The following is a 25792-nucleotide window of genomic DNA, read 5'->3' as shown; positions in this document are numbered from 1 at the left end:
AGCTCCAAAAAGTAGTGCCAATCCTCTGAGGTCAGGGGTGACAGTCATTTAAACTTCTTACAGGTAGTATCGTATCCCTTGGGGGCGAGGGCTGCTCATGGCAAGGGGGCCTGGGAGACTGTGATATGACAGTACCTGTGAAAAATAAGTGTGGAGTGGAGTGCAGGGGAGTCAGGACAAGGAGCTGGGGTGAGTGAGGGTGTGGAGTGGCTCACGGCTTGGGGATTGCCTGGGGGGGGACTCAGGGCAGGGGGATTGCTTTGGGGGGGGAAGACTCAGAGCAGGAGCTTGGAGTGTGCGAGGGGGGTTGTGTTCGGAAGCACTTTTATTTTGCTTATCTCTGCCTCTTGCGCTGTGTGGGTAGACGTGTGTGCGCATGGAGAGGGGAATTCCTTTGGAAAGGAACTTGGGCTGCTTGCAATTAATGTCACAGGATTCCCAAGTAGTTCAACTATAATCCAATATGCCCATGGGCACAGGCTGCGGGAAAGCGCCTAAGCTACTGAGGTGGCTTGAGATGTTCAGAAGGAGTTTCAGGGTAGAGGGACGTTGAGGTTTTGCTAGAGATGGGTGCCAGACAACGAATCTGCTTGGCTGCCCTCTCGGTTCCTGCCAGCCCTCTGTGGCCAGCCATGAAGCTGCTGACATGCCCAAATGATCTCCCCCCGCCCCTGCAGCCAGATGACAAACTGGCTGTAATCCAGCCCAGCTCCCTCTGTCAGTAGTCAGAGCCAGGCCTGGAAACTGCAGCCATTGCACACTGCCAAACCAGCTGATTTAATAATAGTATATGGAGATACACATCTCATAGAGCTGGAAGGGACCTTGGGAAGTCACTGAGTCCAGTCCCCTCCCCTTTTGGCAGGATCAAGCACGCTCCCTCTTCCCCCCCCCCAGTTGCCCCAGCTCCCTAAATGGCCCCCCTCAAGGATTGAGCTCACAACCCTGAGTTAAGCAGACCAATGGCTGGGGTTAAACTGAACTGGTATGAAGGAGGCAGGTGACACTGAGCCTTTCCTTTTAGCCCCTAACGCTTATGTAATTTAAATTTTCATTTCTTAAAAGCCTGTACTGTACTTAAAAGACTGTACTAAATTTTCAGCACTTCCCAAGCCCTGTCTGAGGAAAACGGTAAAGAGAACATCAATCTCTGGACTGACCTTCTTATCCCTCGGATAAGCAGGGTGTGAATGAAGTCCACCCTGCCTGCTAGCTGGGGAGGAGAAGAGACTTCAGGAGAACACTATTGGCCTGAACACACCTTCTCTGCCTAGACGTCCAGCAGATAGAGCGGTACTGCTCAAAGTCATCAACAAATATGTGGGATACAAGTCAATTTAGTACTGAATGCCAGGATAGCAAAATGTTAAAGCCATTTTCTTCATGGCGTGAGTAAGTGGGAACAGAACTGGGCTTAACCTGTTCCAAATAACCAGGCCACCCTCTGCTGAAAAGACCTCATTAAGCCAGGGGATCAAATGCCAGACCCTTTGAAAGCAGAAAGGGACAGGGATCCCAGACAGGAGGTGTGGATTCAACCTAGGTGCCTCTTCCCTGGTCTGCTTAAACCTGTCCTTCCCACTGTTCAAAGACAGGCTTCATTAGCAACCTTTGAAGTGCCGAAATCCCTTATGGTGGGCACAGTATTTCTACCCAGCCTGCTGTGAGCTAAAAATCACCAAGAGCTGACAGTCACTCAGGGGTGACCTACCAGGCCTCACAATAGCGAGACAGGTGGCAGCAGATGTGGGAGTGGCCCAAGGTTCTGCCAAGCAGGCAGATGGATGGCAAAGGAAACAAGGTGGCTTTTATCTGTCCTCCCACCTCCACGGTTGAAGGCAAATTCACACTGATGGGTCTCCACTGACCAGAGACAACTGTGAGTGGGCTGTTACGAGGGGAGCACGCTACAAGAACCTCGGTGGTGGAATCCAGAACCTGAGGCAAAATACTCTGCCCTGCATATTCTGAGTGGGTGTTTGGCTCCTTGTCTTTAAGTCAATGAATCAGGCTTGTGCTGCTTTCCCTGGCTAATTTCCCGGTTATTAAAGCAACAAGTATCAGAGAGGTAGCCGTGTTAGTCTGTATCTTTGAGAACAACAAGAAGTCCTGTGGCATCTTATAGACTAACGGATATTTTGGAGCATAAGCTTTCATGGGTGAAGACCCAGTTCGTCAGATGCACACGAGTCTTTACCCACAAAAGCTTACGCTCCAAAATATCTGCTAGTCTATAAGGTACCACAGGACTTCTTCTGGTTCCCAGTTATTAAAGAAACTCTACCTCAGATTCTGTGCTTGCAAGAGGGGGTATATTGCCTCTTAGAGGCACCCAGAGAGTAGCTGGTAATTTTCCCAGGTTACTCTCTGGGGGGCTTGAATTGATTCTGTGGTATATTGTTGAAAAGATACACCCTAGACATTGGCCTGGCCCTTCTTGCCACCCACTCCAACTGAAAGAAGGGTTACACCTGTACTATGGCTACTTCTGGTACAGCTGTATTTAAATTTTCAGGAGTGCTGAAAATTCCCATGCAAATACATTCCCTGAGTCTGCAGACAGATAGAAAGGACAGCTCTGAGAGGAAATGATATGCTTTTACCGTGGACCTACACACTCTACATAAGAGGAGAGACAGAGGAAGCAAGAGAATGGCCATGATGGAGGAAGGTTTGGATCACTAGGGCCTTGTTTACAGGTAAAAGCTTTTCCCTATAACTCTATATTGGCTCAACCCTCCTAGTGTAGACAAAGTTATACTTCTGCAAAATTCTTCAGAAGGTGTAGCTTATCCCATGCAAACTAAGGCATACTTTCTAGCTGGTATAACTATCTATTCGAGGGCCTTTGCCACCATAGATACATCAGAATTATAATCAATAATAAAATCACTCTCCTAACTAACACAGGTAGGCTGGTAAAACTTTACATATAGATCAACCTTACATAGAATCACAGAATCACAGGGCTGGAAGTGACCTCAGGAGGTCATCTAGTCCAGCCCCCTGCTTCAAGAAGGATCAACCCCTACTAAGTTATCCCAGCCAGGACCTTGTCCAGCTGGGACTTAAAAACCTCAAGGGATGGAGAATCCACCACCTCTCTAGGCAACACATTCCAATGCTCCACCAGCCACCCTGGTGAAGTAGTTTTTCCTAATATCTAACCTCCACCACTCCCTCTTCAACTTCAGACCATTACTCCTTGTTTTGCCATCTGACACCACTGAGAACAGTTTCTCACCCTCCTCTTTAGAGCTCCCCTTCAGGAAGTTGAAGGCTGCTATTAAATCACCTCTAAGTCTTCTCTTCTGTAAACTAAACAAGCCCAAATCCCTCAGCCTATCCTCATAGGTCTTGTGCTCCAGACCCTTAATCATTTTTGTTGCCCTTCACTGAACCTGCTCCAGCAAATCCAAATCCTTTTCATACTGGGGGGCCCAAAACTGGACACAGTATTCCAGATGTGGCCTCACCAGTGCCGAATAAAGAGGAATAATTACTTCTCTAGATCTGCTAGAAATGCTCCTCCTAATGCACCCAAGTATGCCTTTAGCCTTCTTGGCTACAAGGGCACACTGTTTACTCATATCCAGCCTTTCATCCACCATAACCCTAGGTCCCTTTCCATCGGACTGCTGCTGAGCCAGTCGGTCCCCAGCCTGTAACAATGCTTGGGATTCTTCCACCCCAGGTGCAGGACTCTACACTTCTCCTTATTGAACCGCATCAGATTTCTTTTGGCCCAGTCCTCCAATTTATCCAGGTCCCTCTGGATTCTCTCTCTACCCTCCAATGAATCTACTTCTCCCCCTAGTTTTGTGTCATCTGCAAACTTGCTGAGGGCGCACCCCAGTCCCTCATCCAGGTCATTAATAAAGATGTTGAATAACATCTTACATGTCTGACATAAAATCAAAACTTTGATCAACAGGAAAATATGTAGAGAACAGAGCACTCTCCTTTTGTCTTTCCTATGGTGAAAGCATTTGCTTATGTCTGTTAAGCCCCTGAACTTTCAGGATCTCATTACAAACATTAAACATGCAAGCCTTTCAGCATCCCTGTGACCATATAGAAACAGGCACAGACTGGGTCTACACTTGCCGTGGAAGAGGGAACACTTAGGTTTGATCTTCCAGGGTGCCATTTCGTGCATGCGTGAAAAGGCGCGCTCTGGGGTTAATGTTGACTCCAGAACACCTTGCAAGCCACAAGGATTAAGGAATGCCGACTGGAGCCCTGTTGACAATCTGCAGTGAGGACAGGGACAAATATCAACGGCTGCAAAAATAGATTTTTGGTATACAGTTGGTGTACCTAAAATTGTGTAGCAGCCATCGATACTCGAGGTAAGCATAGACTCTGCCACAGAGAAGTTAATTGACTTGTCCAAGGTCACAGAATGTCCTCAATGACCAAGAAAGCAATTCTCCTAAATCCTGATCTATGCTCTTGCCATTAGATCACACACCATAAAATATTAAATGTAGTCTTGCTCTCTCTGAAGGTAAGAAGAATTTAGCTACTGTAAATCCAAAAGAAGAAACATTACCAATCTAATCCCAGCATTCAGACACTATACACTTTTAATGAGATTGCTTAGCAAGCTGAACAGATCTCCTTTAAGCATGAGCTTAATATTCTCATATGTTATACACCAACAGAATTACTTAAAATATCTACACCTTAAGGATGAAATATCAAAAAAATTGTGCATCAGCCCAAAAATATTCTAGTAAATGCTGAAGTCTTGAAATAGGAGTAGTGTATAAAAGCAAAGTCTCTAAACATTTTAGATGATGTAAAGAAAGTCAATAACCATAAACTTTTAGTAACTTTGATTTTATTACTGTCTGTACAATATTTCACACTGATGGCAGCAATAAAATACAAAATTTCACTTTCCTTTATTATGGAAGGTTCTCTGCTTCTCTCTTTACACCTCAGCACCTTTCACTACTGATATATGCCCAGTTGCCTTTTTTCTCATCACAATCCATACTCAGAGTGAGAGGATTATCCTGGTGCATGGTAGTAAAGAGAGGTAGGACGGTACTAGAGTTTAACTGAGCTTTAATCAAAAGACTTCATTTTTTCTCTCTACTTACCCCTAACCTTCCTTTGACCCAGGGATGGAGCAAATATGGCCTGTGGGCCAAGTCTGGTCTGCCAAACCACCAGCTCCTGCCATACCCCTGCATGCCACTCAAAGCAGCCAGCTGTGGTGCCCATGTGTTCTCTGCATACCATGCACCCCCGGAAGAGGGGTCTGCACACTGACCCATCTCAGCAAAATCTCACAGATCCCATTGGCCAGAAACTGGCCAATAGGATCTTCCTGGGCCATGCTTGCAGTGAAACAGCATGCAGAGGGCCTCCTCCAAAGGGCACACCATGTATAGAGAGTTCATAGTCTCCACAGCAAGCTGCTTTCAGCAGAGTGCTTGGGTTTGGTAAGTAGGAAACCTGCCTGAGGGTCACTCAGGGCTGCTGACTAGGAGCAATCTACAGTAAGTGCACCCAACCTAAGATAAATGCACCTGGCACCCCTGCCCCTTCTTCAACCCAACTCCATGCCCCCTCCCAGACCTGGCATGCCCTCCCGCACTCCCTCCCCAGACCAGAATCCTCTCCTGCACCCATGTCCCTTTCCAGACCCTGCACACCTATTCCCTGTCCCAGGTCACAACTCCCTCCATCTATGTGAACGCCTTACCCCACGCTCCCTTCTGCATCCAACCTCCATCCCAGACCCTGCATGTCCTCCATTAATATCATGGACGACTACAGCCCTTGACCACTTACCAAATTCTTGGAGTGGCCCCTGGTCAAAAGTTATTGCCCAGCTCTGTTTTGACCCATAATATTTCTCTGTCCTGCTACACAAATCTCTGGGCCTGAATATCAACGAATCACTCTCGGACAACTCCTTAACCAAGTACAGAAGTGAAGTCAGAAAGCTGACTCATCCTCATCCTGCCGACAGATGCAAAGGATTCCACCTCACGCCTTACAGAGCTGCAAACATGACAGTCCAAACATCTGCTGACCCTCTTGCAAAGAATCTAAACTCGAAATTATACAAATACCAGCCAGGCTGTACCATTTCCCCAGCAATATGAAAGGGGAAACATAACAAACCCTTAACTGGAAGACAAAGAGATGGAACCAGCAGCAGACACTTGCAGAAAGACCCATGCATTAGGGCAAAACAGCTACAGGTTCTGCCTCCCTCATCTGGCAACCTTGGGACCTGACTGGTTCTGGATATGCGAATTTGCTGGATGACGGATGGTCCCCGCCTCTGGCCACTAGTCTGCTGCCAGTTCCTCTAGTGCTGTTCCCACCCCCAACTCCGGCCCCAGCGCCCCCTTACCTCCTGCCTGGACCTCAGTCCCTGCTGGGCCTACACTGACCTGGCCCCATCGGGCTACTGGCTGCGGAAATCACTTCAGCCCCAGCCAAGGCCACGTGTCACTGTCTTAGCGCCGACTCAGCTGCTGGCATGTCCCCTCGAGGCTTTGGCATGGGCTGGGCTGCTGGCTCTGGCCTTGGTGATTAGTGCAGCCCCAGCCCTGTGGGCATGTGGTACAGCCCCAGCCAGGCAGTGAGCGCAACCCCAGCTCTGCAGGTATGAGGTGCAGCCCTGACCCACAGAGGCCAGCTGTGCCTCTGGCCAGGGACACAAGCCCCACTGGGCTTCCCTGCTTGAGGCAGCCAGGCTCTCTGTTCTAAATTCCCACCCCAGCGTCTCTGGTCCGGTAACGTCCATGGTCCTTCCGGACAATGGATGTTGCTGGATGAGAGAATGCCAACCTGTACGAGGTTCTGTAGAAGTCAAAGCCATACTGGGGCAGTGCTGTAAGGAGGCAGTTTGATCCCAAGGTGAACAAGCACGTATGAACCCCCTCATGTTTTGCTTTGTGTCTCAAGGTGACCATATTTTGCTAAACTGAAAGCAGGACTCAGTATGCAGCAGCAGCAGCAGCAGCAGCAGACAGCCTGGCACCACCTCCGGTCCAAGTCCTGCCATCTCATTTTTCCACCTCTGCAGCTCTGCATCCTTGGAAGTTGTCTCACTTGCTCCACCATGGTTATGACCCTGCTCTGTGGGGAAAAAAAAGCGCTTACAGCCCTACCCTGGGGAGAGACAGGAACCAAGAAGTCAACAAGGAAGGTGGTGCGGCTGCTTCAGCACTGTGCCCTTCACTGCTTTATCACATCGTTATTTTAAGGTATATTTACACAAATTTAAATAAGACAGACCCTGTCAGCATCCTTAAACAGGCTGTCTTTACATACCTCCTTGTTCAGTTTCAACAAACGCAATTCATTTATATTACAATCTCTACCTTACATCTATAGGGCCAACAAATTTTGAGAATGGATTCCTCGGGCTTCCACTATTAAAAAGGGAGCTAAAAAACATAAGAATGCTTACTAGTCACATATTATTTTGTTCCATTCATATGGATAATTTTTTTACATTAGCATTAATTGTTCCTTTCTTTACCGAGTCATCATATGAACTGTGGATTGGCAGTGGCAAAAAAACTCAAGCACATTCAGGGGTCCTGTTGCCCTCATCATAAGCATGAGTTCAAGAGTGGAAATAATAGCCTGGTAATGACAATGATTATCTCCACACGATCCGGTTTTTCCCCTTGCAATATGAGACAAGACTCTTCTCATTTATTTATGTAAGAGCAGCAGCGACCTACTCTCAGAAATACAAAGAACTTTCAGGAGTACGCACCAATTTCCTTTCATGCAAATAAGATGCCTTCATTTGTCTAATATACAATATGAGCAGATGTACCTGGGCTTGCTCGTCTCTTTAACTGACATAATTTTTTGAAAATAAATGAAAAATGTACATGCTGTTTTCAATTATAGTATTTTTCAAAAAAAAAAAAAAAGAAAGAACAATGGGGACTGGTGTAAAGGTTCAGGAGGGAAGAGAGGCAGGGGGTGCCTTGAGGCACCAACTTGGTGGGGGCGCAGAAGTCAGGGCAGGTGGGGGTGCAGAATTTAGGGTGGGAGCTGGGAAGCGTCGGGGTACTGGGGCCCCCTGTGGCAGGGTGGGGGTGATGCTTTTACCGTGGCAGCTTCTCCCAGGAGCCCAGGGCTGCACTCCCCATCCAGCAACTCCTCCTGGAAGGGAGGGATCTGGGGCTGTGTGCTTGTCAGGTGGGGGCTGGGGCTAACCCTGGACTCCAGCTGCCTCCTCTCGACCTGCAGCCCGGGGGTGGGGGGCAGCACTCTGGGGGCAGTCCCCAGCTGACTGCTGCCCCCCAGGCTGTAGCTTCTCCAAGGGGCCGTTGCTTGTGGTAGTGGCAGCCCTGTAGGAGGCGAGGCAGTGCTCTGTGGGCTGATCCCAGCCTCCAGCTTCTCCCTCCCTGGCCGTGCACTGGTCTGGGGGTGGGGTGATGTTTTGGGGACTAGCCCCAGAATCCAGCAACGCCCTCCATCCTGCAGCCTGTTTGGTGGTGTGCTCCAGGGGCTGGCCAGGCTCCGGGGGGACTGACCCTACCTCCAGTGTCCCTTCTGGCCTACAGGCTGTCTGGGCGGGGGGGCCAGACTCTGGGGGCTGCCCTTCCCTCCTGCCGACTCCCCCCCCACCCCCAAAGCCTGCAGTCTGAAGTGGGGGTGAGGCTCTGGGAGCTGCCCCCAGCAGCCCCCATTCTGCTCACAGTCTGAAGCGGGGAAGGCTCTTAGATCTACTCCCAACCTCCAGCGGGCTTCCCCTCCCCCACAAACTGCAGACTGTCTGGGGTGGGCAGGCTCTGGGGGTCCTGAACCCTCCATCAGCCCCTCTGTGGCCTGCAGGCTGTCTGGGGAGGAGCCAGGCTCCGGGGGCTGCACCTCTCCAGCTTTCCTGCACAGCCCACAGGCTGTCTGTGGGGACCAGGCTTTGGTGGGATGCTCCTCTCCTCTGGGAGCTGCCCCACCTCCCCCTCCTGTAGTCTGGAGGCTGCCTGGGAGCTGCCCCTTATTCAGCTGGCCCCCCGCAGGATGCAGGGTGTTGAGGAGAAGGAAGAGCAGAGCCAGACTCCAGGGAGATACCACCTCTCCAGCTGCTCCCCACCACAGTCTGCAGACCGCCGAGGCAGGGCCATGCTACAGGGGGCAGCCCCTTCTCCTGCTGCCCCCCACCAACTACACCCCCATGGTCTGCTGGCTGTCGGGGGGGCAGGCAGGCTCCTCAGGCCATCCCCCTCCAGCTGCTTTGTGATCTGCAGGCAGTCTGGCTGTGATAAGATTCCAGGGGGCTACCCCCTGCCTCCAGCATCCCCTTTTGTGGCCTGCAAGCTGTCTGGGGGCTGCTCCTCCCTTCAGCAAGCCCCTCTGAGGCCTGTAGGCTCTCCACAGGGGAGGGGAGCAGGCTCTGGGTGTAGGGCAAGATAGCTAATTACCCAGTCCTTGTGGCCAGGAAGAAGGCAGAGCCCCAGCCCTGCTGGCCTCACTCTTGGTGCTACAGCTGGCCCCATTGGCTGATCTCAGTATGGTGTTCCTTGGGTCTGTGCCCCTCCCTTTTTTCCCTCCCCCTCCTTCTTTTGCCCCCTCCCTTCCCATGTTCTGCATAATTCAGGGATTTCAGGCATTTCCCACTTTCCAAGCACAACCAAACCCTCGCCTTGGTTTAAGTTTGAGTAAGAGGAAGCTGCACGCCAAATTTTGTCATCCTAGCTCGTACGGTTTAGGGTGAGTTCTTGGAACCTGGCATGTTCAGACACTAAGACATAGCCCAGACAGAGAGACGCACTCTAATATATATAGACAGTGTCTGTCAGCAACTTACACCTTTAGCTAAAACTCCACTAAAACCCCTTTCCTCTAGGATGTTCTGTTTGCATCTGAATTGCATCTGCGATTCACGGCACTGACCCCAATCAACATTTGTCTCTTGTGAGCAGTTTAATAACTCCCTTCTTTACAACAAATATCAAGCACTCTCTTCCCGATGGTTGTAAGCTATCTGCAAAATGTCATCAGCATCAGAAATTGAAAGAGGTTTGGCTCTGAATACACTTCCCACAGACAACCACACTGGAACAGCACTACCGAACATCAGAATTGGAGTCGCTATTGAAGTACTGCCACAAAAGCACCACACTAACCCCTAATCTCTGGACAAGTGCATTAGTATTAGCATGTGAATCCAAACAACCAAAAAGAGAGACAAAGTTTCATTGCTTCATTTTTCCAAACTTTGTAAAGTTGCCTTTTCAACACTTTATTTGACATAGAACCCCCATGATAGAGACCAAAAATCCACCAGCTGTTGCTGCCCTATCTAACTACACTTTGATAATCTAAATACTGAAAACTTTCAGATCATTTTTGCAGAGCCCCAAGACTCACTGGGAAACTCTGAAAAATTAAAAATTCTACCTGTATTAGAAACCAGTTTCTGAACACTGACAAATCTCTTTAAAGAAACATACAGCATAATTCAACTACAGACAAACACCAACCTCAGAATTGCTGTGGGCAGCTCCCTTTATTATACACTACAACACGATCAGTAATAATCAGGTAGCTCATCCTATCCTGGCAACAATCAGCGCTGCTCTGTTCTTTCTCACTCTGCTCCTAGTCTCCATACTGCTACTGCTGCTTTTTTATATTCTCACTACTGAACCACAGGCTTGTGACTTCAGTGGTAACTGAACTTCTTCCCTTGCTGCTGCCCTATGGTTGTTGGTGGGATTGTGACCAGAGCTGTCCCGTCCAAAGGCCTTTTGGGAGGCAGCCACCCTGCGCCCCAGAGTGGTGGAAAGTGGAGCAACCAGTTCCCAGCCAACTCCACTCCTGCCAAGCGACGCAGTCTTGCAGGAGTGGGAGCGTAGTGGACTGGGGCCAGGTCACTCTGCTTCCTGCTGCTGTGGTGGAGCAGAGTGACCTGGCTAGGAAAAGGTGGGGTGGAGCAGGCTGCTGGGTCACTCCACTTCCTGCAGCTCCTGCCACCATGGTGACTGCAAGGGGCTGATTTCTGCTGCCACCTTGCGCCAGGCACCCTCCCTCCCTGGTAATGCCCTGGGTTGCATCACTTAGGGGAGGGATCTTCAGGAAAGGGGTGCACTGGGGCTGGAAAGGGTGGAGCAAGGACAGGAAGAGGTGAGGCAGGGGCAAAGCAGGGGCTGGAAGAGGCCATGAGGCGGGGGGAGGGGGAGTGGCTTGGGACAGAGCACAGAGGCTTGTCCTGGGCCCTGCACCTCCTTAGGAATGACCCTGATTGTAACATTAAAAGGTTCTTGTGAGTATGCCTGTAATTACTCTCCCTTTCATCACCAGTGCAGAAACTTCATTTTGAGCCAAGTAAACAATACAGCTTTCTCCAGGCTAGTTTTTCAAAGGTCTGTGGTTAGCACGTGTTAGGAAACAAGAGGATTAGCTAAAGAACAGCCTATGCTTTAACTCAACCACTTTATCACATTAAACTGTATGCTGCCTTGTGTATACTAGACTTTTAGAAGGTGTTGGTAGTTGTTCACTGAAAGTACACATGCTAACACCACATCTTTAATCCCACTTTACACTTGGTCTACACTAGGGGGAGATATCAAATTAAGGTATACTACTCCACCTTGTCCATACATTAAGGAAGTATGGATTAGATCCATGGACTATAAGACGGATAGAAAGCTGACTTGACGGTCGGGCCCAACGGGTAGTGATCAATGGCTCAATATCTGCATGGTGGTCGGTTTCAAGTGGAGCGCCGCAAGGCTCGGTTCTGGGGCCGGAGTTGTTCAACATCTTTACTGATGACCTGGATGAGGGACTGGATTGTGCTCTCAGCAAATCTGAGGATGACACTAAGCAAGGAGGAGAGGTAGACAGGTTGGAGGGTAGAGATGAGATCCAGAGTGACCTGGATAAATTGGAAGATTGGGCCAAAAGAAGTCCGATGCTGTTCAACAAGAAGTGTAGAGTCCTGCACTTGGGACAGAAAAATCTCAAGCATTATTATAGGCTGGGGACCAACTGGCTACGCAGCAGTACAGTGGGAATGGACCGAGGGGTTATGGTGGATGAGAGGGTGAATATGAGTAAACAGTGTGCCCTTGTAGCCAAGAAGTCTAAGGGTATATTAGGGTGCATTAGGAGGAGCATTTCAAGCAGATCTAGAGAAGTGGTTGTTCCCCTCTATTTGGCACTGGTGGGGCCACATCCGGAATACTGTGTCCCATTTTGGGCTCCCCAGTATAAAAAGGATGTGGATGTGCTGGAGCAGGTTCAGCACAGGGCAACAAAAATGATTAAGGGGCTGGAGCACATGACCTATGAGGAGAGGCTGAGGGATTTGGGCTTATTTAGTTTGCAGAAGAGAAGACTTAGGGGTTATTTAATAGCAGCCTTCAACTTCCTTAAGGGGAGCTCTAAAAAGGAGGGTGAGAAACTGTTCTCAGTGGTGTCAGATAGCAGAACAAGGAGCAATGGTCTGAAGTTAAAGAGGGAGAAGTGTAGGTTGGATGTTAAGAAAAACTACTTCACCAGGAGGGTGGTGAAGCATTGGAATGTGTTGCCTAGAGAGGTGGTGGATTCTCCATCCCTTGAGGTTTTAAGTCCTGGCTTCACAAGGTCCTAGCTGGAATGACTCAGTTGCGGTTGAACCTGTTGAAATAGGGGGCTGGACTAAATGACCTACTGAGGTCCCTTCCAGCCCTGTAATTCTATGAACTACATGAATAGCTGGTATCCACGAGTTGCCTCAGCATCCCCACTGTGAGGGGTCAATGGGACAAACTCTCCCATCAACTTCTCTCTCTCTTCTCTTTCTGATGGAGCACTGGAGTTGATGGGTGGTCCATTTAGCAGGTCTTTACTAGATCTACTAAATCAACCCTTGGGAGATAATCCCCACAGCACTGATCTCCCGGTAAGCGTAAACAAGACTTCTGACAAAGCTGATAAGACATTTCATGGTGTTACCAATTTTGTAAGATTGTAGACCTGCATACACTTTTGCCCCTTTATGTCAGTCTGACTCTAAATTCAAATCTCATACTCTTCTGTCATAGGTACCTCCTCTTACACTCAACCTCTCAAATCCCTACATTTAATTTCAACATCTCATTTTCTAATTGAAAATAGTCTGTACTCTAGGGAGAGTTAACAACAAGAAAAGTTGCTTCATGTGCTAAAAATCAAATCTATTTAATCTGACAGTGATTCTGTTTTCCAGGCACCAAACTGAAATAAGTAGGCCCTCTGAATATAACACATATACTTTCTTCTTTTTTAACTGTACTCCGTTCTCAGTGTCACCAGATGTACACTTTTTCTTGTCCCCCCTCTTTTTTTGAGGGGTAGAGACAATTTTTTGCTTCTGTCAATTTCTTGCTGTCCTGTCCCAAACGTTCCAAGCCATCTCTTCCAGTGAGAGATCTTTCCATGACTGGCTGATAGGAAATTTTTTGGTGACCATGCAACACAATGTAGAAAGGAGAGCAGATTAACAGCAGTAGAGAAATCATGTTCTAATATGAAATAACAAGACCAATCCTGCAATCTACCAAGAACCCCTAATACCCTCTGCCCAGCTCACAAATAACAGACACTGCTAGAGAGGAAGGGGAAGGAGCTGGAGTGTTCCCAGCAGCTGCCGTTCTCAGTACGCTCTGAAAGAAGGAGGCAGCACGCACAAAATGTCATGCATGCCTTAGATTAGTGTTTCTCAAAATTTTTGGCCCATGGCCCACCGTGCTCAATGCTTTTTCATTAATCAAAATAATTAAACATATTAAGCACTTTAACTTTATCATGTTAGTCTACCAAACTTCATTTTAAATCAAGTAAAATATTAATTTATGTCCAAAACAAAAGGGTTCACCTTGTCTTTATGACAAGGGTGGGGAACCTTTGTGGGTCTCTGAAAACATCTACTCAATGTGCAGCAGCAGTCAAAAAAGCAAACAATGTTAGGAATCATTAAAATGGGAGAGAGAGTAAGAGCTGACTAATGGAGAAATCCGAGGAGCTGTGCACTGCCTCTGTAAGAAGCATTCATTTTGGTCACCATCCGTACCTCAGATGGGAGCAGCTCTCCTTGAGTCCTTCTCCCAGATCCCCACTCTGCAGAGGTGGGGTACAAGGGCAGAGGGACGCCTGAGATCAGCACTCCCCTCTTGTCATCTCCCTGCCCCCACACAATTAGTGGGAGGGTCCTGTGAGCAGATTGGTTGTAGAACAGAGCTATGTTGTGGGGAGGAGCAGCAGAACATATACTGCCAACATTAATCGACAGGGCCAGACAAATACCCAGAGACCAGCTACTCCAAGATAGGCCAAAAAAGCCAAGAACAGAACACCACTGGTCATTACCTACAGCCCCCAACTCAAACCACTGCAATGCATTATTAAAGACCTACAACCTATCCTTAATCAGGATGCCACACTCCAGAAGGCCCTAAGTGACAGGTCTGTTCTCTCCTACAGACAACCTCTCAACCTTATGAGGCATCTCACCTACAACCACAGTCTGTACTGCAGGAACACGAGTCCTAGAACTTTTCCTTGCAACAAAGCCCGTTGCCAACTTTGTCCACATATCTATTCTAGAGATACGATCACTGGACCTAACCAGGTTATTCACAGAATCATGGGCACATTCTCATGTTCCTCAGCTAACATCATGCCATCATGTGCCAACAATGCCCAGATGCTTTGTATATTGGACAGACTTCAAACTCTCTTAGCAAAGAATTAATGGGCATGAAACAGACATAAAAACACTCCTGATTCACAAACTGGTCAGTCACCACTTCAATGGAGTGGGCCATTCTGTTAATTACCTGAAAGTTTGCATCTTACTGAAGAGGAATTTTCACAACAGTTTGGAAAGAGAAGCTGATGAACTCTCTCTTATATTCAAATTTGACACATTAACACATGGTTTGAACCGGGATGGGAATTTTTTAGGTCATTATAGGGGCTCTTTTGCATACCTGGTTTAATCTAATTGTTGACTCCCCCCCATTTTCTGCCCCTCTGCTCTCTGATTTGCTCAGCTTGATCATATTTTTCTGATTTGTCAACCTTGATTACTATTTTTGGTTCTCTGTGCCTTAAATATTGAGTCTGTTCTGGTATGGCTATGGCCTGAAGAAGTGGGTCTGTCCCATGAAAGCTCATCACCTAATAAATTATTTTGTTAGTCTTTAAAGTGCTACTGGACTGCTTTTTTGTTCTGCCAGCATTAAGTGTGTGCACTCAGCTAACCTGGACAGATAGAAATATTAGGTGGGCCGGATCGGGCCTATAGGCTGCATTTTGCCTGCCCCATTCTACACTGATTTTTCATGCTTCTATTTTTTTCAATAAAAATGAATCAAGTCATTAGATGGGGCCACATCATTATCAGTTCTACATTGGGTTAGTCTTGAATTACACTGAAGGTCTATTTCAAACTACGTTCAATTAAACTTAGAGCCACTGATAAATCATTTCCCTTTCCTATTTGGATTGAATTCATAAACCATTTTTACATTATAGTAATATGAGATGTCTCTAATATGTCCATATTTATTTGAACTTTTGTACTCACTGTTAGTGATGGCTGCAAACCCATTTCAGCTACCCCTAAGCCTTTCAAGAGAATGCATGTAAGTTACACTCAAGCGAATAATTAAAGCCCTGGATTTTAAAACCTATGGTGCAATCCCTCTTGTTTTAGAAGTTGTTCCTGTATTACTTAAAAACAAGTTAACAGCTCATCCTTACTTTTGATGATGTTTAATGTTTTTGCACATTATGGGCTATACTGCTGACATGTTTAATTGGACTTCCAGATATTTTCTTACTCAGTTCTTCATCTATCAACAAGCTTTTTTCCTCATCCTCTCTACTGTGGCATATTTCACATCAGAAGTCTGCTTTTCATTATTTCATATGGGGATATACAAACAGACACTGATGCTAAACAGTTATGACATGCATTTCCCACAGTCCTTTTTGCATCAACATTACAAACATATAATGCAGTCTGAATTTCAAGCAATGTCTCATTCAACGCTTTTTTTTTAAATAGATTTTTGACTACCTGTTGGTCATAAAGAAAAGAAATGGAAAACTCAGAGGGGAATTAAAGAAAAACTGAGAGGTAATAGTACCCTCCAGAGTAATGACATCTTGTAAGTAATCTGGAATGCAATGCAAAAAAACAAACAATCCTATTCTCATCTGCCAAGCATTTCTTTGCCTTTAGATGAGGAGAAGGAATTAGCCATCTTAGTACCTCTGAACTCTGATACAGAAATCAGGAGTAACGATTCTTTAAAACGTAAACCAAAAGTTCAAATTTATGGCAATTTTTGAAAATGTATGATGAAAACTAGCGTGCAACGGAAAAAAAATCCTGAAATTATTTTCCTTTTTATAAAAAGTGAACACAATTCAGTTTTTACTGACAAAGAAAACAGGAAATCTAAAAAAATAACCAGCTCAAAAATATATAAAAAAACAAAAACAATTGGTCAGTTCCTCAGCTGTTGTAATTCAGTGTGATTCCATCACAGTCGATAGGACTTTGACTTTTATGCCAGCTGAAGATCCAAGCCCATGAAATTAATAGTTTTTCATAAACTTAACTACAATTTTTCAAGTGTAAAATGTACGTAAGACTAAGGTGATATTCAGCCAACATACAGCCACTTTTTGCACTGAGTAGAGAAATCATGTTACACCATCTACAGACCCAATCCTGCAAAAAACTTTCTCCACCCAAGTAATTCCAATTATCAGAATAAGTATTCACACAAGTAAAAGCAAACCATTTCTATAGGGGGTTGTTGCACTAGGTTTGTAAGATCTAATTGAGCAAACTCCTATATCAATATAATGGTCAGGTCCTGTCTAAACTAGCTGGAGAAACTCCACTATCTCCTTCCTAATAAGAGCTATGGGTTGCTTTGGTTTTCTGAGAACGCACATTTTTGGGTTTTGAGAGTGCACAATTTTGCAGAAGGCATTGCTAACATGGCTTCTTTATACTAAGGCCTAAAATTAACTTACTCTATTAAAATCACTTATGTTCTTATTTAACGTAAGAAAGCAGTACAGGTTTGCCACCACCTTTAAAGAAAGCTAAACGACTGAATTGGTGGAAGTCACTAAATAAGCCTCTGGAACCAGAACTTACTGATGGCTAAAGCAGCTTTGACAGCAATAGCCTCTTGTGCAAGTGACAAGATAATATTTTCTTTACTTTAGTTTATTTAACTAGTTCAGTCAAATGATTATTTCATTCAAAGGTGAGAAGCCAGTTGGCTCCCTCATCCCATCTATGAATTCAGACTGATTGCAAGAGGATAAAATCTACTAATTCTAATGTCTTGAAGGACAAGGTGATCAGAAACAACCCATTCCACTCACTTTCCATAGATAATACTTTTTTTCTTTAATAAATTGTTTCATTTTAACTCCAAAATGTGGCTGATAAATGTGGAAATATTTACCCAAAAGTTTGACAGGTTTATTTAATTTAAAAAATTAAAATGCCATTTGTGCATTTTAACTGAAGTTCCATACACATAAAGGTGCACACAGACCTCAAGTAAAATTTAATTATCAGCTAGTAAATAAGAAATGCATCATTCACCATTTTCTAGCATAATGAATGTAAAATATGTAAAAATTAAAAATCAAAATAAATGTAAATCAAGCAATATAATGATTCAAACTGATATGTATAGATACTGTATTTCTCTTGCCTGGACAAAGAAGGACAAAATTTACTATACAGGTTCTCTCACTCAATGAAAGGCCACCTCCAGTTCACCCAGCTGCAAATGGGTATCAGATCTATGGGGTTAGAGCAATCCAAGGCAGTCAGATGTGTTTCTGGCCACATCACTCTTTTGTGTGCTACTGACTTTGAAAATAACATGCCTTAATAAGGTCAGCCTGATGACCCATTGATGTGGGCAAACTTTGACTTTGACTTTATTTGGTTACAAATCAATATGTCTTCATGGTTGCCAATTTGTCTTAGGACAATAACTAAAAAATGTAAGTGGAAAATACAATCAAAATCAGGGTGTCAGGCTTGCAGATTTAAACCATGATTAAAAGCCGTGATTTAAATCAGCCGATCTTGAGACAAAGAACCTGAGTATTCAGTCATGGTAACTACAGATAGTAAAACTCGTCTTTTTTCATTAAGCCTTTAAAACATCTTAATGTTAAAAGGAAAAGAAAAAAGTTTAGAAGCTTACCATTTGCTTTCTGTTCTCTACCAGATTGATTCCTATAATTCCAAGGAAAGATCCAAAGCCAAGCTAAGGCAAAAAACAAACCAACAGAAATACATCCAGTCAGCTTATATGGCAAAAACGTCACAAAAATATTTAACATGAGATGGGGAAAATATTTAGTATAAAATATTACTGGCCAGAAATCAAGTGGTGCAACAGGGAACAATTTTCTTGTATTTTAGTACTTCTAGGGTGGCCAGCCTTGCCTTCTTTATTAAAGATAAATCTTTCCGTTGTTGTCAAGGTGGAGTTTGGGCCCATACAAAAAATAGATGACAACATTCAATAAGTTGCATATGGATTACTATATGTCTATTTTAAAGCAACAATAAATTATACAGAATAATATGGCATTTCACATTTGTCCTACACGTGAATATATTACTAAAAACTATACATATTTAGACAAGTTCTCTGAAATGACATTTTGAAAATTATTCCTGGAGGAATTCTGCATCACTCGTGTGTGTGTGTGCATGTGCATGCACATGCAGAAGTCAGGGCCCCCACTGATTTCTTTGCTTTCCCAGAAAGAGGACTTCTCGTGGAAAAGTAAAGGGAAGGCATGAGAGCTGTCCCCCTACTCAGCAGTGCAGGCTTGCTGGTCTGGGAACTGAGACTAGCTGGTAAAGGCATAAAATGACTGACCAGGGAGAGGGGGGTGGGGGGAGACACAACATGGATGGGGACGACTAGGCACTCATGCACGTGATAAAGAGAGACAGAGAGGCACGTTGTGCTTGCAGCATTGTTGGTGGGCAGGGTAGGTGTGGGGGCAGGCAGGCTCTTTCCCTTCAGGAGGGCAGAACATAGCAGCCTGTTTGCTGAGTGAATTTTTCCCCAATGTTCTTAGTGAATCCCCCAGGCGTATAAAACAGATGTGAAAAAATTATGGCTCCTTTACATTGCCAGAGTGGTATAAAAAAGCCTTATTGTAAAGAACAGTATGGCCTTGCTTATGGTTGTCATACTTTAGTGATTAGAACTGGTCTAAATATTTGGACTGAAAAAATGTCCTGTCAAAATGTGGTCCACGAACTGTTTGCTGCTCCACAGCCCTTGCTTGCTCTTTAGTTGCCTAGGATGTAACATATAATATGGCTACATAAATTTGTTGACTAATAACTAGAAGTAATCAGTTATCAGGATAGCTACGTTACCGTTAGACATAGGGAGTTCGGTGATTTCCTCCAATATTACCTACCCGCATTCTCCATCCACTGTATTATAGTTCAAATAAAATTGCCAAAGTAATTGAAATGAGTGTTATATGACGTTATTTCAAGAAATAAAATACGCAGATTTTGCAGAATTTTAAAATATTATGTGCAGAATTTTTGGTGCAGGTCCTCTCCCAGGAACAGAAAATGCAAGAGACAACAGCAACTTATTTAGAAACTAGATATTCCATTTTAATTCAAGTCCCCAAAATCCAAAAGTTTATCTTTTTAAAAATTAGAAATACTGCAGGTCTTAAGAAAATGACGTTTTGCTCAAGAGTCCAGCACTTCTCACACCACACATTCCTCAGCATACAACTACATCTGCAGCAGGTGCAGCTCCACCACAAAGAGGAAAAGAAGAAATGAAAATTAGCTGGAGTTACCCTTTCCTCCCAGGTTATATCCATGCTGAAGCTGAGAGGAGTGATTCCAACCAACGGAGGACATACTGGCACTAGCTCAGCTTGAACTAATGTCCTAAATATAATACTGTGGCCATTGTGGCAGTGGTCACAGCATTGGCTAGCCATCCAAGCTTGAACCAAGGGGTGGGCAGGCTTGGACTCAGATGGGTTACCCTGAATCTCTGTCAATGCTGAAATAGCCACACTACCATTTTTGCACTAACCTGAGCTTATAGTCATGGAGCTAAAATGTAGTATTTCAGTGTTTGTATAAGAATCTAATAAGACATATGCAACGTACTGTGTTTCAGTGTACCCTATCAGGCACCCTTTCTGATTAGTAAAAAGGAAAGGGCTCACCATAGGTCATAGGGGTGCTAATGAAAAGCAATAGATTGTGCAGAACTCTATTTATAAACACCAGTAGACCTGCATTTCACAGTGACAGTATTTTGGCATGAGTGAATAACGTGTGTGTTAGATGAGTTTGAAGATTGTTTCTAGGCTCAGATATACCAAGGGAGAGCTGGGATCTCCCATCACAACTGACAACGTTCTAGTTAGAAGAAAACTCTCTCAAAGTTTGAAGATAACAAATCCCACCAAAACCAGGGTAGAGCAACACCGGGAAAAGTCATCATCAGACTGGAATTAAACATCAGTGAAAACGATCTCCAGGTAAACATGTCGCAAAATGACTGATTACAACATGATCCAGCAAAATTCACAGACCTGCACAAGAAGGGATTACTATAAAAGATGGGTGTCTTGCATAGTACTTTGGGTTCATCCTGCCAAGCAACCACCCCTTGGCGCATCAGAATCATGACACACAGAACCTGGCTCCCTCAGCTCAGACCCAAAGCAACTAGCCATTAGATTGGTCCGAGGCACAGACTCATAACTATAACAACATCTGCAAGACTGGTGTGTGTATAAATGAATATGCTTTTTACATTGGGTTCTCAAAAAATGCTGTACATTGCCTTTTCCCCTAAAAAGAGCTCATGTGTTGCTTATAAGCACAACAAGCTGAGCTAGCACAAGTCTCTCTGTTCATGCTGAAAACCACATTTCCCAGCTGCGGTGGAGAAACACCCTCAAAGCCAAAACTGTATGGGACAGCCCCCACTCCTGGGAAGAACCAGCCAGAAGCAAACAGAGGCAACTGAAGCAGGTACAGCTGAACCATGGAGGAGTGGAAAAGGAAGATGGAAAAATAAGACTCCGCCAAGATTACCCCTTCTGACCAGACCCCCTCTTGAACCAGACCCACACCAGGGCCCACATGATATTGAGGAAAAGATTAATTCCTGATAGGAGCAAATCAGAGATTAGCCAGCAACACACGCAGATCCATCTGCAGCAGGGATCTTGAGAGGCTAATGATGCCCTCAAACTCTTTCCCCAGATTTTACTCTAGACGTCCTTCCCCTGATTACTTCTGCACAGTCCCTTTACCTCATTCCACATTCCCTCCAGGCCGTTTTCCTTCCTTCCTTCCTCACACCTCAGCTTCTGTGTCTCCTCTCCCTGCCTTTCAGTTCATGTAATCCCTTTGAACGGCCCCTACCCCCACTACCATTATGGGGAAAACAAAAAGGATAAATAAAGGCCACACAAAAATAATCATGGTACAGAGCTGGTGTTTGTAAACCATCAGAACACTCCTGCTGTGTGTACGTGGTGTCCCTCATCTGCCTTGTCTAGACAGAGAGTAAGCTCCTTAGGCAGGGGCTGTCTTGGTCTACCCGTTGCCTGGCACAATGAGGGTCTGTTGGCCTCTAGGTGCTACTGTAACAAACAATACAGCAGACGGAGCACTTACAGGAAGTGGGCAGGCAGGCTGTTAAGAATTTTCTTGAGTTGGTTGGTTTTTTTTTTGTTTGTTTGTTTTTTGAACAAACTCTGGGTCTGATCAGATAAACTCCTTGACACAGGTGGACCCCAGAGCCCATACAGAGTGCCATAAAAGTCAGAAGAACTTCATGTGGGCACAGAGATATTCCTATATGCAGCCATTAGGGGGAGTGGGGCCACGAACGTTGCTCATTAACATGAACTATAAAGATGGAGGTGCTGGTGCTAAACAAGGAAGGGGAGTAGTATGGACTGATTATGAACATCGATAAAACAAAAGCAATGGTATTTGGAGATAAGGAAATAGGAAGGAAGATCAGAGTAGATGGGATCGAACTAGAGAACACAGAGAAGTTCATATATCTGGGGAGCAAATTAACATATGATCGAGACTGTAAGAAGGAAATAGCGACTAGAATAGCGAAAGCAAGAGAGGGTTTGAAAGCGACAGCTAAGAGCTGGAAAGCAAAGCGATTAGCTTAGGAACGAAGCTGAGCATCTTGAAAACATGTGCATTCAGCAGCATGTTGTATGGATGTGAGACTGGGGTGATAACGAAAGATTCAAAGAGAAGAATATTGGCATTCAAGAGGAGTTGTTATAGAAAGATCCTGAGAATAGGATGGATGCAGAAGGTCACCAGCGAGGAATTACAAAGGAAGATACAGCTGAAAGAGAGCCTACTGCAGAAGGTTATACAATGGAAGCTACAGCTATTTGGGCATATTTGCAGAATGAACAATGAACAAAAAATCTAGACCCTGGTATTCAGCATAATGGACGGTTCGAATAGGAGAGGCAGACCCCACAGAGAACGGATAGATGATATAGTAGATTGGTGCGGAGCTAGTCTACAGAAACTGAGACACTCCTCACTGGACAGGGAAAGAGGGAAGGAAATAGTGAGGGAGGCATCAGACACCAACAGATGCTGAGCTCATGGGTGTTGATGATGATGATGATGATGATGATGAAAAAGATGTAGATAAAGAGAATTTTTTACTAATGGAATAAATTACTAAATCCCTAGTCCTACAAATACTTATGCAAATAAGTAATTTTATTTATGTTAGTGATTGTCCCATTAGTGTTAAGACAATATGGGGACAGGGGAGATAAGTAATATGGTATAATATTTTTTAAAAGACCAGAATCACTTGAGCTAAGCCTAATGCATACTTAGGCAGTGTCTACATTAGCAAGTTCTTTCAAATTATTTTTCAAAAGAAGAGGCTCTTTCGAAATATCCCATTCTACACACAAACAGTGCATTTGAAATTAAATCAAAAGAACGCAGCGCTGCTTTCGAAAGTGCTCTTGCCCTCCCCTTTCAGGAAGAGCGCCCCCTTTGGAAAGCTTCTTTCAAAAGAAAACGTGTGTAGATGCTCTGTGGGCCCTTTTTTCCCTGAAAGAGCAGTTCTCATGACACCTGATTTTTTTTCTTTTTTTTCCTCTGGCCCATTCTTTTGAAAGAACAGGGGCTGTGTGGATGCTCTCTTTCAAAAGAGCAGATCACTCTTTTGATCCACGTTTGTGTATGTGGATGCACCCTTTCGAAAGAAGCTCTTTCAGAAGAGATCTTCTTGAAGGGTTTCTTTTGAAAGATCTCTGTAGTGTAGACCTACCCTTAGTGCCCTCCCATCCCACTGAAGTAGAAGCATTGTTACTGAACTCCATGGAAGCAAGCCACCACCTTCTGCCCATTCTTTAATTCCAACTTAAACTTCTGCCTTCAAAAGCAATCTTATTTTTTCACTGCACCATAAAAATAAACATTTAGTTTGCCACACCAAGGATGAAAAAACGTTACCTTATAAATGTGCACATTTTCCGCTGCTCTGATACTTTGTAAGCTAAGGTACCAGCTGCGGCAGCGGCTCCAACTCCAACCTCAGTGAGTTCCAGGAATTTTTTGGGGCGGGGGAGGGACCAGAAAAAGGGTGGGCAGTAAACCCTCTGATGTAACAGACTTTTGGGTTTAACGGAACCCCCCCACACAGACCACCATTAGTTCATTAAATCGAGGGTTTACTGTATTGTCTGCTGTGTCCACACAGCAGGAAAGGAACTGTCATACTTCCTGAACTAAGGCTATGTCTACATTACATGATAAAGTCAAATTTAAGACACTGAGCTCGATTTTACAATGTCACTGTTTTCACTGTAAATACCGTTAACTTGATATCATAACATCATCAACAGCAGCTGGGTGTAGCACCTAGTTCAAATTTAGACTAGTGTGGAACTGTCAGGCCTATTAATAGACTCTATTAGTCCCCAGAGGTGTCCCGTATGTATCCCACAATGCCCCACAGTCCTCCACTCTGGCCACTTCCATCTCTGCTGCTCTCCAGGTGCACAGGAATTTGGTCATAGGAAGCCCGTGAATTTGAATTCAGCACCAGGAAGCCTGTGGCTGTGGGGTCATCCTTGTATGAGAGGCTAAACAATGTCTTACTTTCTTTACTGTCAGCGCAGGTGTGGGATCATGCTTGCATGAGAGGCTGAGAAATTCCTTTCCTTCTTTGCTATCAGTGCTGTGAGCACATCTGCTCATTAAAAACTGGCCAGACACAGAGTTCATGGTTCTGTCTCTATCTATGCAAGCTGAGCAGTTGGATTTTTTTTCTGCACTGGCACCAGCCCCCTGCCCTGCCGCACCACTTGGGAGCTAGGCTGTTGGGCGGCAGAGAGGGCATGCTTGTATGAGAGGCTGAGAAACTTCTCTTCTGCAGGGGCCCTCCTCCCTCCCCCACAGGTGCCATGCAGTCAGGGTCTTTCCCATGCCCAGCCACATCACGTGGGTAGCCCTCAACCCAATAAAAAGATGAGCCTGCTGTTCAGTACAGACCATGCTGCCAGGTGGCACCATGTGGTGAGGGCTCCAAAGGCGAGAAAGATTTTGGGGGGCTTGCTGCTATAGTGTGGACCATATCAACTGGTTCTGCAGCCACAGATCCCACACACCCCTATGGCAATGAGGGGGGCCAGCCCCCACACAGTCAGTTGGGGCTGGCCCACCCGCCTGAACAATGCTGCTTGTTGAAATCTGGTGTGCCCCATCTCCCACGCATTGGACAACTTTGTGTAGTGAAACCAAAAATCTTTTTGCCAACATTTTCTATCCTTCTCTTTCTTCAAGCTTTGGCCTCCTTAACACAGGGGGAAGTGGCTGGAGGGCCAGCTGAGAAGACACAGACACCTGCTGCTTTTTGTAAAATCTTTGATGTTTCAGTTGTAAAGGCTAGAGATTTCATTTAATTTGGCAATCTTTGTTGATGCCCTACTTTTCCTTCTTTCCTTCTGGAAAAGTGACCATTTGTTTGCAATGCAATGTGGAAAGATGACATCACATACCCACAACTACTTGTGGGGCATTTTTTCCCATGCTGCACCATTGAAAATACCCAGACTGCTACGGGGCTGAGGGAACTGTGGGATAGGTTCCCATAATGCGCTGCCACAACAGTTGATGTTTGGCAATGGAGTGTGGCAGCAATAAGTTGACTTAGTGGGGAGGTGAGGATACTCAAATTTGAATTTATAAAACCCAGTGTTACAAAATTGATTTTAATAAATCCGAGTTTATCTCATAGTGTAGACATAGCCTTTGGCTATTTTAAACTGAAGGCTTCTGTCAGGAGACTGGAGGTCTCTTGGCAGAAGTCTGCCATGTCGGGAGTGTTCTGTCGACACCCCTGTCTAACTCGCTCCATGAGGAAGAAGGGACGTCTCAGCAGAGGAGGTTTTCCGCAACACTTGGCTCCATCTGGACAGGCCAAATGTCAGGAAAGCCTCTCCTGACAGAACTGTCAGCAGGAGATATGCAAATGCTTATCTAGACACAGCCTAAATGTTTCTAGTGAAGGAAAAATGGGACCAGAATAGGCATGTTAATACTCCTTTTCAATAATGCTTTCTGCAAGTTTCTCAGCATTTTCAGCTCTCACTGACAACAATGAGAACTGAAGCTGCTTGGGATCTCATGCTACCAGAACCTGTAGTTTTACCAGTGTGGAGTGAGGCTGATGTACTCAGCATT

General features: G+C 45.2%; 1 protein-coding gene across 1 annotated transcript in view; it reads right to left on the bottom strand.

Annotated features, from left to right (window-relative positions):
- Nucleotides 1-25792, bottom strand: part of TMEM255B (transmembrane protein 255B) — a 124453-nt gene that overhangs the window by 86288 nt on the left and 12373 nt on the right. The window contains exon 3 of the mRNA XM_074983209.1: nucleotides 18225-18287. Within this exon, the coding sequence (XP_074839310.1) occupies nucleotides 18225-18287 (63 nt within the window). The remainder of the gene's footprint in view (nucleotides 1-18224; nucleotides 18288-25792) is intronic.

Source organism: Carettochelys insculpta, chromosome 1, assembly GCF_033958435.1.
Source record: "Carettochelys insculpta isolate YL-2023 chromosome 1, ASM3395843v1, whole genome shotgun sequence".
NCBI lineage: Eukaryota > Metazoa > Chordata > Testudines > Carettochelyidae > Carettochelys > Carettochelys insculpta.
The sequence above is the reverse complement of the archived record's forward strand: the minus strand, read 5'-3'. Positions and strand labels throughout refer to the sequence as shown.